Source organism: Astatotilapia calliptera, chromosome 10, assembly GCF_964374335.1.
Source record: "Astatotilapia calliptera chromosome 10, fAstCal68.1, whole genome shotgun sequence".
Classification (NCBI taxonomy): domain Eukaryota; kingdom Metazoa; phylum Chordata; class Actinopteri; order Cichliformes; family Cichlidae; genus Astatotilapia; species Astatotilapia calliptera.
In genome coordinates, this window is record NC_137431.1 from 28,094,050 (window position 1) to 28,108,453 (window position 14,404).

General features: G+C 41.3%; 1 protein-coding gene across 1 annotated transcript; it reads left to right on the forward strand.

Moving 5' to 3' along the window:
• The first annotated feature begins 132 nt into the window (after nt 1-132).
• On the forward strand, nt 133-13,802 carry LOC113030677 (adapter molecule crk-like). The gene is made up of 3 exons (XM_026182331.2): nt 133-664; nt 4,749-5,353; nt 8,978-13,802. Exons 1-3 carry the CDS (start codon nt 445-447, stop codon nt 9,110-9,112), a joined length of 960 nt encoding a protein of 319 aa, XP_026038116.1. The 5' UTR covers nt 133-444; the 3' UTR covers nt 9,113-13,802.
• The last annotated feature ends 602 nt before the right edge of the window (nt 13,803-14,404 follow it).

Sequence of the window (14,404 nt, forward strand, 5' to 3'; positions counted from 1 at the left end):
AAAAAACACATGCAAACTAATATAAACAGAAGGCATCCGCATTAAATGTAGCCGTAATTTAAACGGAGATGAAAGCTCGTTTGGTAGATTTCCAATCGTTTAATGGGCGTGAACGCACCGCTTCCCATTGACCGGGCATCCCTTCCGGTAGATGAGGTCAACTTTTCCCTAGATCCGCCATTTCAGCCTTGGAGTTTCTTGTTGCACGATAGTTATGATTTTTTTTAGTTATTTTAAACAACAAAAAGTAGATCATTTGGATTTGTGGTGCAGAATTCGTTCCGCCGAAATAAACCCCTTGATATTACGCTTAGACGTTACGAAAATCGTGCCGTTGTGACGTTTTTCCAGCGGGAGTGTTAGTCAACCAAAGTTTTTGTATGAGTTGCGGATAGGGAGAGGCGAAGGGGAAAGGCCTCAAGCCTTGGAAGGGATTTCACAGCCATGGCCGGTAATTTTGATGCCGAAGACCGTGCAAGCTGGTATTGGGGGAGACTGAGCCGCCAGGAGGCGGTTTCTCTTTTACAGGGACAGAGACATGGTGTTTTCCTCGTGAGGGACTCGATAACCATCCCCGGAGACTACGTGCTCTCCGTGTCGGAGAACTCCAGAGTGTCCCATTATATCGTCAACAGTATCAGCAACAACAGACAATCTGGATCAGGTAACGTTGGTCTACTTCTCACTTTAACTGAACTTGACCCTCTTCGTGTTCCCTTGGCTCTAACATAAGGAGTACTTTCATTTTAAACCTGCTTTGCTAGGATTTAGCTCACTCGCTCTTCAAGCAGCGCCAGACTCCCTTTCGGAATTGTCTAATTGATCAAGACAGTAGTAGATCCGCAAATATATCCTGGTTTTACCAAATAAATTTACAACCTTTTCGCGTTTTGGAGGCTTCTTTTTTAAGTCGGCGTATTTGTAATAACAAAAATCACCACTCTGTTAAGCAAAACGTTATACATGTGGTTTACACACCTCTCTACCGCCCACTCGATCCCCAAGCCACGCCAGACTCCCCTTAGGAATTGTCCAATTTTAAAAAAATCAGAGTAACTCCACAAGCACTCAAATCTTACCATTAGAGATTTACACATTTATTTATTTTAGTGTTTTTGAAGCTCAGTTTTAAAATCATTATTCATATAATAATGAAATCTTGGATGCAAAACAAAACTTTGTAGGTATGCTGTACACATCTCTTTCCGCAAACCAGCCAGACTACCTTTAGGAATTGTCCTATTTAACAGATTTTACTAAATCCAAAATGTTTTCCCCCTATTTACCCTATAAATCTACATCTTTCTGGGTTTTTAAAACTATTTTAAAAAGTCGGCATGTATGTAATAAATCTCCACTATCCGCCCACAAACTCCTCAGGCAACATTGAACTCCTTTCTGGAATTGTCTAATTAACATTACTTCCCTAAAGCCACTAACATATATGTACAGTAACATGCAGGTTTATAACTTTCCGTGATTATTAAAGCTGTCTTTTAAAACTGGTATATAGTTTTACTAAGTTCTGTGAGTCAGTGTTGCTTTTAACTGAAAAATGAAGGTGAGTAGTATTATTGAATCTAATCCCCATGTGTGGTTGATGGAGGTTTCTTTAAAGGATAGTAGAGCTGGGCGATAGAACATAACGATATGTATCGCGATATAACTTTTACTCGATAGAGAAATTAAACTATCGCGATAGACTTCGCCGCTCTTGTCCTCTTAAAAACAAAACAAAAAAAAAGGTCAGCCAATCCAAATTAAGTAGCGCAGAGCCGAACCAATCACAGCCGCAGCGTCACGTCGCGTGACTTGTTACGTACAGCACAAGTGCCAAGCCGCACGTGTGTTTGTTTGGGAAGCAGCCAGCGCGTAATGGAGGAAATGAGTGTGCCGACTAGAAAAATCAACCGAGCGTGACCGAAGAGAAAACAGATGATGGTTCCAACGCCGGAGAGATTGTCGAACGGAAGAGCCATAGAAGTTCCGTAGTGTGAAGGTATTTCGGCTATTTCAAGTCTGACAAAAAACAGAGTAGCGTGCACTGTAAATTGTGCCGAAAGCAAGTCTGGAAATACAATAAACTGGTGCATGCGTCACACTGTGCGCCACGTTATTTCTACAATACTGTTACTGTTAATTCTACTCTCTGCAGTGTTTAAATGCTTACATATACACACAGTTACTGTCCCTCCACACATACGACTCGGTTCTGCTTCTATGCCCCAGCTTTGTTTACTTTTTCCCACCGAGGCTTCTAGACTTCTGATTGGCCAACATTTCTGCACGGTTAGGAATGTAGCGCCACCTGCTGCTTTGGCATGTTCATAGCAGCGTTTTCCTTCATTTCTGCCTTTATGTGTGGACGGGATTATTTTTTTAAACGAAAACGGAAAATCTCCGTTTTCAAATATTTTGTTTCTAAGTGGAATTGACAATTTAGTCTGTTTCGTTTGTTCTATTTTGAAACTTAAACGCTTTAGCGGCTGCCTTTTGTGTAGTTTGTAATATTTGCCTTTATTTATCTGAAAAAGTCTCATGTTCCTTAAGTACATCTACCCTGTTGAACTTATTATGGGAAATAAATATTTAAATAAAAACAAGCTGCTGATTATTTCACATTTTACTTGTGAGCAACGGCACATTTAAATCTTACAAATATAGTTATTTGGCTTATATCGTGATATATCGTTATCGCCTGAAATGAAAAAAACATATCGTGATATGAAAAAATCTCATATCGCCCAGCTCTAAAGGATAGTAAACAACCGCATTTTAGTCATTCAGCCGCTGTTTTTGTTAAGGGTAATATATTTTTTGGCGGTGTTTTGTCCCTGTTTAGCAGCAGGACTACCCTTCAGCAGGTAAAGAGGTAAGGTGAGCTGGTGTGAGCAACTGTTATTACTGCTGTTGCTGCTGCTGCAGAGGTTGAATGAACTGGGGAAGTTCCGCTGTCACAACGGGGGGGATGACTGGTCAGATTGGTGCTTCAGGAATGTCTGTGATCAGGCCCTATTGCGCGCACACACACACCCGTACTTGCAGGTTTTGCCGTTGTGCTTGAGGCTCTTAATGGCTGTTGCACAATCCTCGTCCTTTCTGAACTTCCCTGTGTCTTGTTTCCCAGTAGTAAATCAGGGGATGGCCTCATAGACGGTAAAAGAGACTGTACGCAAAATGATTCGCCTCATAGTTGTCACATTTATTTTGAAATGACAAACAAGTGCTTAATTCAGCTGTGGTGCTGTTTGAGTCAGGACAGTTGAACTCAAAGTGACACAGTGTCATAATTGAGTCATTCCTGAATCCACGCCCTGCAGAAACTTGCTCTGCTGCTCTTCTCTTCTGTCGTTTATCTGGCTGTACCAAGCCCTCGTGAAAGTTAGTAAATCAGTGAGAAGTAGGCTAGATACTGTTTGCCTTTATTGATGCATTATCAATTTTATTATCCCTCAAAAATCAATCTGCTCAGGTCTAATGTGTCAGTTAGTTACATGACAAATTTTCCCACAGGCACCAACAGCACAAACACAGTGGGCAGCTCCACTTCAGTGGGTGTTTCTCTAACACCACCAAGTTTGTACTTGTGTGCTTGCTCAGTACACTATTTGGCAAATGTACTTGAGAATTCAGACTACTGAGGATGGGAGGGAAGACAGTCATTCTGCAGTTACGATCACAATACAGTATCATCTGTTACGTTCCCCTGGGGGGGGGGTCTAGGCGGTGAGGGGGAAGTAACAAAAGTGACCGGGTCAGAAAAAGGAGTCAAGGAGGCGAAACAGTTTAAATAAAACAGTTTTATTGAAGTAAGTCAACTAAAAGAGACGGACAAGCCGTTATCACCATAAAACACCAACAAAACACAAACAAAACTCAGGCGTTGGTCAAATAAAGCAAAAAGTCAAAAGGAAAGCGCAGCTCACTAGCTGGAAACCACACTACACAGCTCACTAGCTGGACAACACACTACACAGCTCACTAGCTGGACAACACACTACACAGCTCACTAGCTGGACAACACACTACACAGCTCACTAGCTGGACAACACACTACACAGCTCACTAGCTGGAAACCACACTACACAGCTCACTAGCTGGAAACCACACTACACAGCTCACTAGCTGGACAACACACTACACAGCTCACTAGCTGGACAACACACTACACAGCTCACTAGCTGGACAACACACTACACAGCTCACTAGCTGGAAACTACCGCAAACACTCAGCTCACTAGCTGTACCCACACAAAATGGCACTCTGGCCCAGAGCTCACCCTGCTCTGGGCTTAAATACCCTTAATTGCTGATGGGAGTCAGCTGTACAGGAGGGAAAGGTGGCACCTCAGGCAGGAGGTAGTGGGACACGCCCACACAGGCACCCTCAGGAGAGAGAGAGGCCCTGCTAGGGCCGTAACACATCACTGTTAATGTTGCATGTCGATCTAAAGGAACCTACCTGCCTTTGGTCTTATTCATATCTGTTATTAGTTGTCTTCTAATATCAAGAGATTTATATAACTGCTTATTAAGTTATATTAGGTAACATTGATCACATGACTTTTTGCACACTTTCATTTTCTCTTTCACTAAAATGGTTATGTGTGCACAGCTTAACGTGTTTATTAAAGAAAAAACAAACAGGCTAGGTGGCAAAATTATTATTATTTTATTATGAAATAGGGGTTTGTCCTAATTTTTTTTTATTTTTCAGCAAGCTAATAAAGTCTCATTTCTTCCACCAGGATTGGCTCCTTCTCGGTTTCGGATTGGGGATCAGGAGTTTGATGGGCTGCCGGCTCTGCTGGAGTTCTACAAGATCCACTACCTGGACACCACAACGCTCATAGAGCCTGTGAACAGAGGCAGGCAGTCAGGCCTCATCAGCCCCCCCGCTGTCGGACCTCCCCAGCAGACTGAGGAAGGCGAGTATGTCCGGGCACTGTTTGACTTCCCTGGCAACGACTATGAGGACCTCCCCTTCCGCAGGGGGGACATCTTGCGCGTGCTGGAGAAACCAGAGGAGCAGTGGTGGCACGCCAAGAACCAGGAGGGCCGAGTCGGGATGATCCCTGTGCCTTATGTGGAAAGGTTCCGACCCTCTTCGCCCACTGCAGCCAGTCTTAGTCCGGTACCCGCAGGGACCGGACAAGGCGGCCATGTTGGCGGGGTAATGGGCAGCACAGATGGAACAGGTTCTCCTCAGGCCACCGCTCTGGGGGAACCGGGCCCGTATGCTCAGCCTGTGGTCAACACTCAGCTCCCAAACCTACAGAACGGGCCGGTCTATGCCCGGGCAATTCAGAAGCGGGTGCCCAACGCTTACGACAAGACGGCGCTGGCTCTGGAGGTACTAATCTTATCACCAGTTACTTTCCTCTTGTTTATTGTGAATCACTCTTTCCCCCCCCCCTTATTTTCCACTTTCAAAAGGGTCCGAGCCGAGGCGGCGTAGATTGTCCCGATTGTTATAATGGCTTACTCATGCATGTGAGCACGCACACTGTGTCTTTATAAATGCAGGCTGACAGCGAGCATGAGGACATTCAGAGTGGAGACATAGATCCTTTACAGTGGCCTCTCTTCATGCACACACTGCAGCCCAATGGGTTAATGTGAAAGTTGCATTGAACATTCATTACCACTGAGGTCCAGTGGAGCACAACGCTTTTAAGTTGCTTTGTGGTGATGTACTGAATAGTACATTCTACAGTAATCTGGACTCAGTGTCTCCACATTGCACACGTTTGCCGTTTGGCCAACTAAACTTTTAGCTTTTCCATTTATTATTTTTTCAGCTCTGATATCAGGGTTGGGTGATTTGCTCCATAGTCCAGTCATCCTGTTACCTGTGTTGGATTGCTAATTGTCAACAGCATCTGTGCTAGGCGGCAGAGGTTATCCACCCTCCATAATGCGCAGTGTTTGGCCCAAACATGCTTATCTACCTTCCTCATATAGGTGTACTGTATGGCCAGTTTGGGTTGTTTTCTTATGTGTAGATCTCACCTGTCTCTCACACACAGCTCAGTTTTTCACTGACAAGTATACCTGGTGGGGAAGAGTCAAGGAGAAGATATGAGAGCATCTCCAGCTTAAACGAGTCCAACAGTCAGAAATATCCTGCTGTTTTCTCTCCTTTGACTATGATGGATGGTGTTTCTGCAGGTGTGAACCTGTGTGTGCACGCCCAGACACGTCTGTGTTGGAAATGGTCGTTGTATATGGAGATGCAATGTGAAACTGTAGTGAAGCACATCGCCGTGCATGTTGACCATAATCGGCGTTGTCCATCGATGGAACTATAGTTGATGTGCTCCATTGAGCTGTAGCAGTGGGTTACAATCTGATTACATTAGTCTGTGATTCGGAATATGAACAGTTTAATGAAATTGCAGCTAGTTAAACAGCAATACTGCAACCGCCGGACAGTAAAAGTATTTCCAGGATTTCTTTTTATATGCAGGAGAAAAGATGTGAAGCTTCTGAGGAGTGATTCTGATTTATAGCACGAAGCTGCAAGAATGTGACAGTAAGGCTACGTTCACACTGCAGGCGAAAGCGCATCAAATCCGATTTTTTTTGACCCTATGCGACCCATATCTGATCATGGTATGAACAGCACAAATCTGATATTTTCAAATCCGATCTGGGTCACTTTCGTATGTGGTACTGAATCCGATACATATCCGATGTTTTAGAAAGCGACTGCTGTTTGAACGGTCAAGTCGCATTAAATCCGTCTTTTACGTCACTGACACGAGACAGACGCCAATTATCCAGAAGACCGAGAAGACATCGCGAACGCTTCCTGGCCATCAAGTGTAGATGTTAGTGAAACTGTTGGGAAGACAACGTGAACATTTTATTTGTACTGTATAATCTGCAGATTCTGACAGAAATCTGCAGCTATCCTTTGAAGCACCGCTCCTCTAAAACAGCAATAAGGATCATTATTAGGTTATCTACATTATTATGTAAATGACAAAATAACTTAAAGCAAAAATTGGGAAACGTAAAGTCCAAAGTCTTTATATTAAGGGCCATCAGTCAAACAATACTGTTTGGTCTGGGTCTAAACAGAGCGCGCTGTGTGTGACGTCTTCTTTTGCACATGCGGGCTGCTTTTAACGTTCACACTAGAGCGCGTTTGCTGTCGCATTTTTTTTTGTAGTGTGAACAAGCAGACAAAAAAATCGGATTTGATCAAAAAATCGGAATTGAGCATCAAGACCTGCAGTGTGAACGTAGCCTTAAGTGCAAACTGCTCTGGCCAGAAACAACAACCCACCACAGCGAGCATGATGGCAGGTCTGCAAAGCCAAATGCTGTGACGACCTGATAACGTCCTTTAATCTAAGGCAGGGCCGGTAACTGGATTTTAATTTCATTACGATTGTTTCCAGCAATTATGGAACTAAAAAACAAACAAACAGGGATTTAAAAATATGAATCTTTCTGCATTTATTTTCCTTACAATGCTTCTGATTTCTTGTTTGCGTGTGGTATTAACGCCTTTTGGCTTTGCAGCGCTGCGTTTTCAGTCGTTTGTAAATGCTGAGTGCGAGCCAAGACCATACAGACCTACTATATATAGGAGGTAACACTCACAGGTTTTCTGTAAGTAAAATCTGAGGAAGGTTTATTAAGAGCCGCCTCTGTTTCCAGATCACTGAGGATCTCTCCCTCTGTCTGTGTTTGGCGGCTTGTGGCCGTTGGTAGTTTGCTTTGATTTGCTGTGCAGGTTTCCCGAGGCGTGCAAGCTCATTCCCACCCAGGCCTCTGTTCTCTGGCGGTTTCCCTTGAGACTCTGGCTTTATGGTGAAAAACACTCATTAGTCTGGACCCAAAACTCCTCAGTGGGTGACTTTGTGTCCCTCACCACCCAAACGAAAGATCTTCTGCGTGTCCTCATTACTCTGACAGCAATATGAAAGGTTTAGTGTTACACTGTAAACTGGGAAGTTCACAGGATGGAATAAGCAGTGTAAGAATTTACTTTCTACAAGGAGTAAATAAGTAATTTGTGAGTGTTTAAAAGGTAAAAACTTACATGTTTGGTAACAGCCCCAACACTGGCTGGAACTGATTTAACAGGAAAAAATAATTAACAGTAATGATGCGTAGTTCCAAAAGAAAGAAAAAAGACAGCTAAAGTAAATTTAATCTGCTTGGCGCATCCAGTCTTTGGATGAACTGCTGTCAGCAGAGCCCCCTGCTTAAAATCCACTGTTTATTTGACTCTCATCGGTAAGGACAGAAGCCACTGCAGTGTTTGAATTATCACAAGTGGAAGATGGTGTGAGGTAAAGCAGACGAGATGGCATTGCACTGTTTTATAAATGTCTGCTGTTATTAAAGTGGTTGGCAGAAATTTTGCAGCCATTATCCAAATATAGACTATTTGTGCATTTAATAAAGACTGAGGCTGGATTATTGGGGTGATACTAATTTCTAAGGAGTAAAAAGAAAACCTTTTATTAATGTATTAGCTGATATTGAATTAACTTTCATAGTATTTTGAAGGCCAATATACCAAAATCTATATCTAATTTATGAAAAATGTGAATTGCATCTGGTGTCCATTTCCAGCTTCTGTGTCCACTAAAATGACCTTCATGGGATAAATATGTCACTCACACTAGGAAGGAAAAATTCAGCCAAACACGAACACAGCATCTCGTTGAGTAAATGAAGCGGATCAAACCGGCCGGATCTGATTATCAGATGAAAGCTGACGAATGTGGAAGTCCTGTAATTTGGCCTGTATGGTTTCTCTGCTCTACAGCTGTAAAATGAAGATGGGTCAATCAATGTCACATCAATGCATTTCTTTCTGCGGGCTTTGATAGAAATCAGACGCTGAGCTTGTATTGATAACTTTGACTTGCATGTGTCAGAGTTTATTTAGAGCGTGAAGAGGACGTGTAAGGATTGCAGAATATGCCTGACTTTTCTTTTTATTATTTAACAGGTGGGGGACACCGTAAAAGTGACCAAGATCAACGTGAACGGCCAATGGGAGGGTGAATGCAAAGGCAAACGAGGCCACTTTCCTTTCACCCACGTTCGGTTGTTGGAACAGTACTATCCAGACGACGAGAGCTGAGAAGCGCAGGCTCCCGTCACCTCCAGCACATCCCCTCGCTTTCAGTTTCGTCATGCTGGAATAGAAGAAGATTTCTGCAAGCACACACTATATGAAACTCTGAGCTAAACTGGTCAGTGTTTCCTGCCCACCCCAACATGTGATGTGTTGGCTGATCTTGTCTAATGTCTTTTTGATGAACCCCAGTCATATTAAGAGTTCACCCTGTGGTCGGACTGATATCAGTTTGCCTGCATTGTGAAACATCACTACAGACACACTGAAGTACATGGCAGCATGTATTGGTTCACCCAGGATGACACTGGAAGGTCCGTTAACGGTTTGACGAGAAAGGCCTTTATTTAACCCTTTTGAGGCAACCAAGAAACAAACAAGTCAAGAACTTGCTAAACTTTTTTGTATAATCATAGTTTAAAAGATATAAGAACAATAGGATTTTGCTTTAGCGTGCTTACACACCTAAAGTTTTCACTCAGGTTGGGGGAAACATGGGGTTTTTATCTTAACCAAAACCTGCAGTCGTACTCAGGTGCAGGTTTTCCAATTTAAAGTAACTAATATTTAATTTTAATACAAATCCAAAAGTTAAACCACTGTTTAAATACATGTGATCAGATAAACTGTCACAGTAATGTCCTGATCAATCTTTGTATCCAATCTCTATAATTATGCAAGAATGGGGTAGCCAAAGTAGTTGGTATGAGTGAGTTTGTTGTGCTTATGCAACAGTTTTTCCTTAAAACGTAAACTTTTTAATCGTTTTTAATCTTATTTTCACCCGTTGGGCACAGTTTATATAATATCAGGCCCAGCCAATAACCTTAACACATTTCTTTATTAGACTAGCTAATGATGACGTCTGCCTGTAACCACAGCTGTTACTGTCCAGTCTTTTTAACACAGAGCCCCCAAAGTCCACTAATGTGAGGTTTGTCTTCTTGAGCAAGGACGTATCTTCACTCTGGTGGACTTCAGCGCTGTGTACTTGTAGTAAATTTGTGTAAACTGGAAATGTCAGAGCCAAAATACAGGTATCAAAGCCCCCCCCCCCCCCCCCCCCCCCCCGCTCAGAGGGCGTTGATGCTACACAAGTGTACTGATTCTGAGCATGTTGATCAAACACAGCTAAACCTGTTAATACCTCCTATTTAACAGAGGTATTGAATAGAAAACGTATTAAAGACGGCACAGGTGACCGATATCAGTCAAACCCCGGTTTACATGCTTCCATCCCAGTATTGAAATCATCACATCACACAGCAGAGTCATCCTCCTCCTCCTCCCCGTTGTATCCGTGCATCTCCAGCCACTACCTTTCACTGACACCTGCAGGAGGGAAATGGAGATAAAACGGGAGATAAAACACTGCGGCTCTCACAGATGTGTGTGTCTGTGAGAGATTTTTTTGTTTGCTTGTGCTAGACTGTGAACCTCAGAGTGAAACCAACAAAGACTTTACCTGATGACTGTCCTGTGGAGACAGCGTCACCACTTTACCACACCCTACACTACAAACCAAGTCCTCTTTTTTTGTTGTTGATGTACAAAAAGTGGAAAATAATATTATAGAATTAACTATATACATGCACACCTTACATGCTAAATACTGTAAACGTTTCCCCTCTTTATGCTGATTTTCTCTTACTTTGTATGGCCAGAGAGTGTACACCTTTTTTATTTTTCTCTTTTAAGACGCAGAAATGCGAAAGAACAAAACGAGCACCCTGTCACAGAGGAAGGAACAATCCCGTGAGGCTGCTTTATTAAAGGATGCAAGGAGAAAGGTTGAGGGATTTTATTTTTGTCATCCTGGTGGGCTGATACGACAGTCATTCGGAGACGCTTTTAAGATAAAATCCACCACCTAAAAAAAGTATTACTGCTAAAACGGACATGTTTTTTCATGTTGTTTCTCGTGCCATAAGGGTGCCATGGATGGCATTTGCTGTAACTTTGTTTGTCATCTTGAGCACACAAAGCTTTTATAAACATTCACAGTCCTGCTGGCACCGTGGCATTATAAATAGAAAGCTGAAACTCATCTGTTACTAAGGACATGTTTGTTCTCAGAAACGAGGAGAGGAATCAGCAACTTGGGATTTTTTTTATTTTTATTTTTGTAAATTTTGTCGTTAGTACAGACTTGACAATGGTTGTGAAATGTGGTGAGTGGCATTGAAACTGATAAAACACTGTGTGTGTGTGTGTGTGTGAGTGTGTGAGGGAGGGAGGGAGGGGGGGAAGAGTCTTAAATTGGGGGTGTGATTGGTTGCACCCTGTATTTTTACCAGGTCAGAAACTCATTTATCATCTTTGTCAGGATGCATTCAAAGATTGAGTTGCTGGCAGTGCTTACTGAAACAGGAACCCCTGCTGCACATAGATTTTTTTGTTTTGTTTTGTTTTTCTTGGTCACGAGGGAGGGTCCGCATCCTCCGCGGACCTGCCTTATATTTGTTCTTGGAAAAGATGAGAAGTTAAATTGGGAAGTGACTGGCTTGAAGTTGAAGTCTCGAGGACACACCCAGAATTGCATGTTATTTTTCTGGTTCTCCAAAATTAAGAAGTTCAGACCTGCCCTGGAGCTAAAGCGATAAATGATGCCTACGTGTCCCTCCTATGGTTATTAGGGGACGGAGGATGAGAAGATGTTCACCTCACACCTCGCAGTACAGATCTGGGGTTCTCAAACTCTGTGGGAGGGGAAAAAATAACACCCCACAGTTTGAATTTGTCAGTAATGTGGAAGAGTGGTCCAAAAAAGAATTTTTATCTCAATGGAGATGGTCCAGTGCAACTAACAGATTCCCTAAAATACACACAGAACTATTTTTCATCTTGTTGCCCACACCTGTGCAGTTTGAGAACCACTTATGTCGACCCCAGTGTTAGCGACACCTGCCTTCTCTCAGATATTATGGAACTAAACTCGCCACGTCGCTCTCAGAGCATCCAAAAACAGACACGTGCAGATGTTCCAGTGTCAGGGTAGTGTGCTCGATGTGGAAACGGTAACTGTTACACTTTCACCTGTGAATAAACCTCTTCCTACATAAATGCATTCCCCCAGGAGGTAACTGCCCCCTACCGTCCAAATGTGTGCAGTAAGGGGGGGGCAAAAGAAATGCTTAAAAAAATAAAGAAACGCTGACCTTAAATTTGGGGAAATGAGGGGACAGATCAGTTGAGTAATTGGAGGTAAACATTTGTCTGCTTTTTTTCCCCCCGCTTTTCCCTTTCACTCTTTTTTTGTGTGTAACTGTATGACAGCAGTATCTGTAAGCTAGTTACTTGCATACCTATCTTAAAGGTTGTAACTTGTCAGATTTTTAATATTTTTTTTCGTTAGTTTAGTAGCTAGTAGCCAGAAAGGGTTTGTTTATTTCACTTTAGTTTTGAAAGTATTTAGTTAGTTTGGTTTTTATTGGTTTCACGGGTAGTTTTAGTCATTAGTCTTTAACTGGCTGTCTTAATCTTTAATTTATTATTATACAGGGGTGTGGTTAATGTTGAGAAATATGACCAAATAGAGCAAAAATGAAATCTTCTCTATGTTAGTTATTGTTTGCTTTATTTTTTCTTATTGTATTTCACACACTTTTTTTTTTTTTTTTTTAAATAAGAAACCAAAAAAGAAAAAAAACTTTCACCACCTCCTTCTGCACAGGCTTGTGTGGTTGGGCAGAAAGGAAAAAGTAGTGCCCTACATGAAGCTTCTCACAACAATTTGTTGGGGATTTATTTGTTTTATTTTATTTTCTCTGTGTGTGTGTGTGGTTAACAAATGATTGATTCTTGGAAGGAGATGTCGCTATGTGCTTTTCATATGAATTTCTGTGCGCTTGGAGCTTCACAGGGCGAGTCCAGTTTAGTTTCTATTCAAGAGAAGGCAGACGTCTCCAAAACATGATGCAAGAAGGTGAATCAGAACTTTAAAAATACTGGTAATAAATCTATAATAATGATGCCATCACAGGCACGTTTAGTGATAAAACCTACGGGGGTCCTTAAAGTGCTTTAAATGATCGCAGCTGTGTGTTGGTGGGGAGGTTGGACACAATTTTCAAACACATTTAAGAGCGCAGAAGCTGTGTTGAGTTTACGTTGTGTGTAATTTTCCTTCATATTTCTTTTGTTGAGATTCAGATTTATGGAAAATATTTTTGTACACCATTAATGTCATGTTTTATAACCGTATACAGTATGTACAGCCCCGTTTGTGCTGCATTAATAAATCCATGCAATATTTCCACGTCCCAAAGGAGACATTTTTGAGTGCTTTGTGTGGAACGTGACACAAATGAAACCTGCTGCTGCTGTCTTGGTGATTGTGGGGTGAAATGGAAAGCTTCTTTTAAAAACAAATATAAAATCTGGTGTGAAATGGTGATTTTTATTTTTCAAACGGTCGTTTGTGATTCCTTTTCTGGTTTACTGCTGATTTTTGGGATGTTCACCTCACTGTTACTCAGTTCTGCCACATTAGTTAAAGACCGATCACCTACAAACATGCACCTTATCTAGTGGTGATTTCAGAACAAGCAAAAATTGTATTTCTTTTCAGGAGATTGTACAATGAGTCAAAATCTTTTATTTTGAAGTCAAAATGAGCTTTTTATCTTCTGTAGTGTGTAATCTATCAATGTATCCTAGTCAATAAATATACACCTAATTGTCAGGGTGCACTTTATCGGTGTGTGAAATTATTCCCTTTATCTACATTCAGGGTTTATAAATGCTAAGTTTACTGTATGCACATTCTACAGAAAAGGTTTGGCTTTAGCTTTAGTTTTCATTACACAACAATACAAACAGACTTGGACAAGTGGAAGAGGATGGATGGTGGGAATAATACAAACATTTGGGACTCAGTCACAAAGACATCCCAGTATCAATAAATACTGGGACTCAAGCCTCCTGTTGCTGGTTATGAAGACAAAAATTTTTCAGTTTTTTTATTTGATTATTTTTCTATTTTATTTCTAAATGTATTTCATAAGTTTTTTATCTTATGTTTTAAATTATTTTTAACTATTTCATTACTTTTTCATTTATTTTTATTTTTTATTTATTTTCTTTAGCTTATTTTTAATTTTATTTATATTCCGGACCTTTTTAACTTATTCGTGTATATTCTTTCTTTGTTTTTTTAGTGACCTTAATTTTTTATATAACGTGAAGTTTTTTAATTTCAGTTTTATTTAAATTTATTTACGTGACTTTTATTCATTCACGCACTTCTTCTTCTTTTTTTTTTTAAATCACTACCTTTATTATTGATTTTATTTGAAT

What these genes read in the sequence shown, in the direction of transcription:
- LOC113030677 (XM_026182331.2), top strand. Translation starts at nt 445, where the DNA reads ATGGCCGGTAATTTTGATGCCGAAGACCGTGCAAGCTGGTATTGGGGG. An exon ending in CAACAGACAATCTGGATCAG is followed by an intron (nt 665 to 4,748) that starts GTAACGTTGGTC and finishes TTCTTCCACCAG; the next exon opens with GATTGGCTCCTTCTCGGTTT. An exon ending in AGACGGCGCTGGCTCTGGAG is followed by an intron (nt 5,354 to 8,977) that starts GTACTAATCTTA and finishes ATTATTTAACAG; the next exon opens with GTGGGGGACACCGTAAAAGT.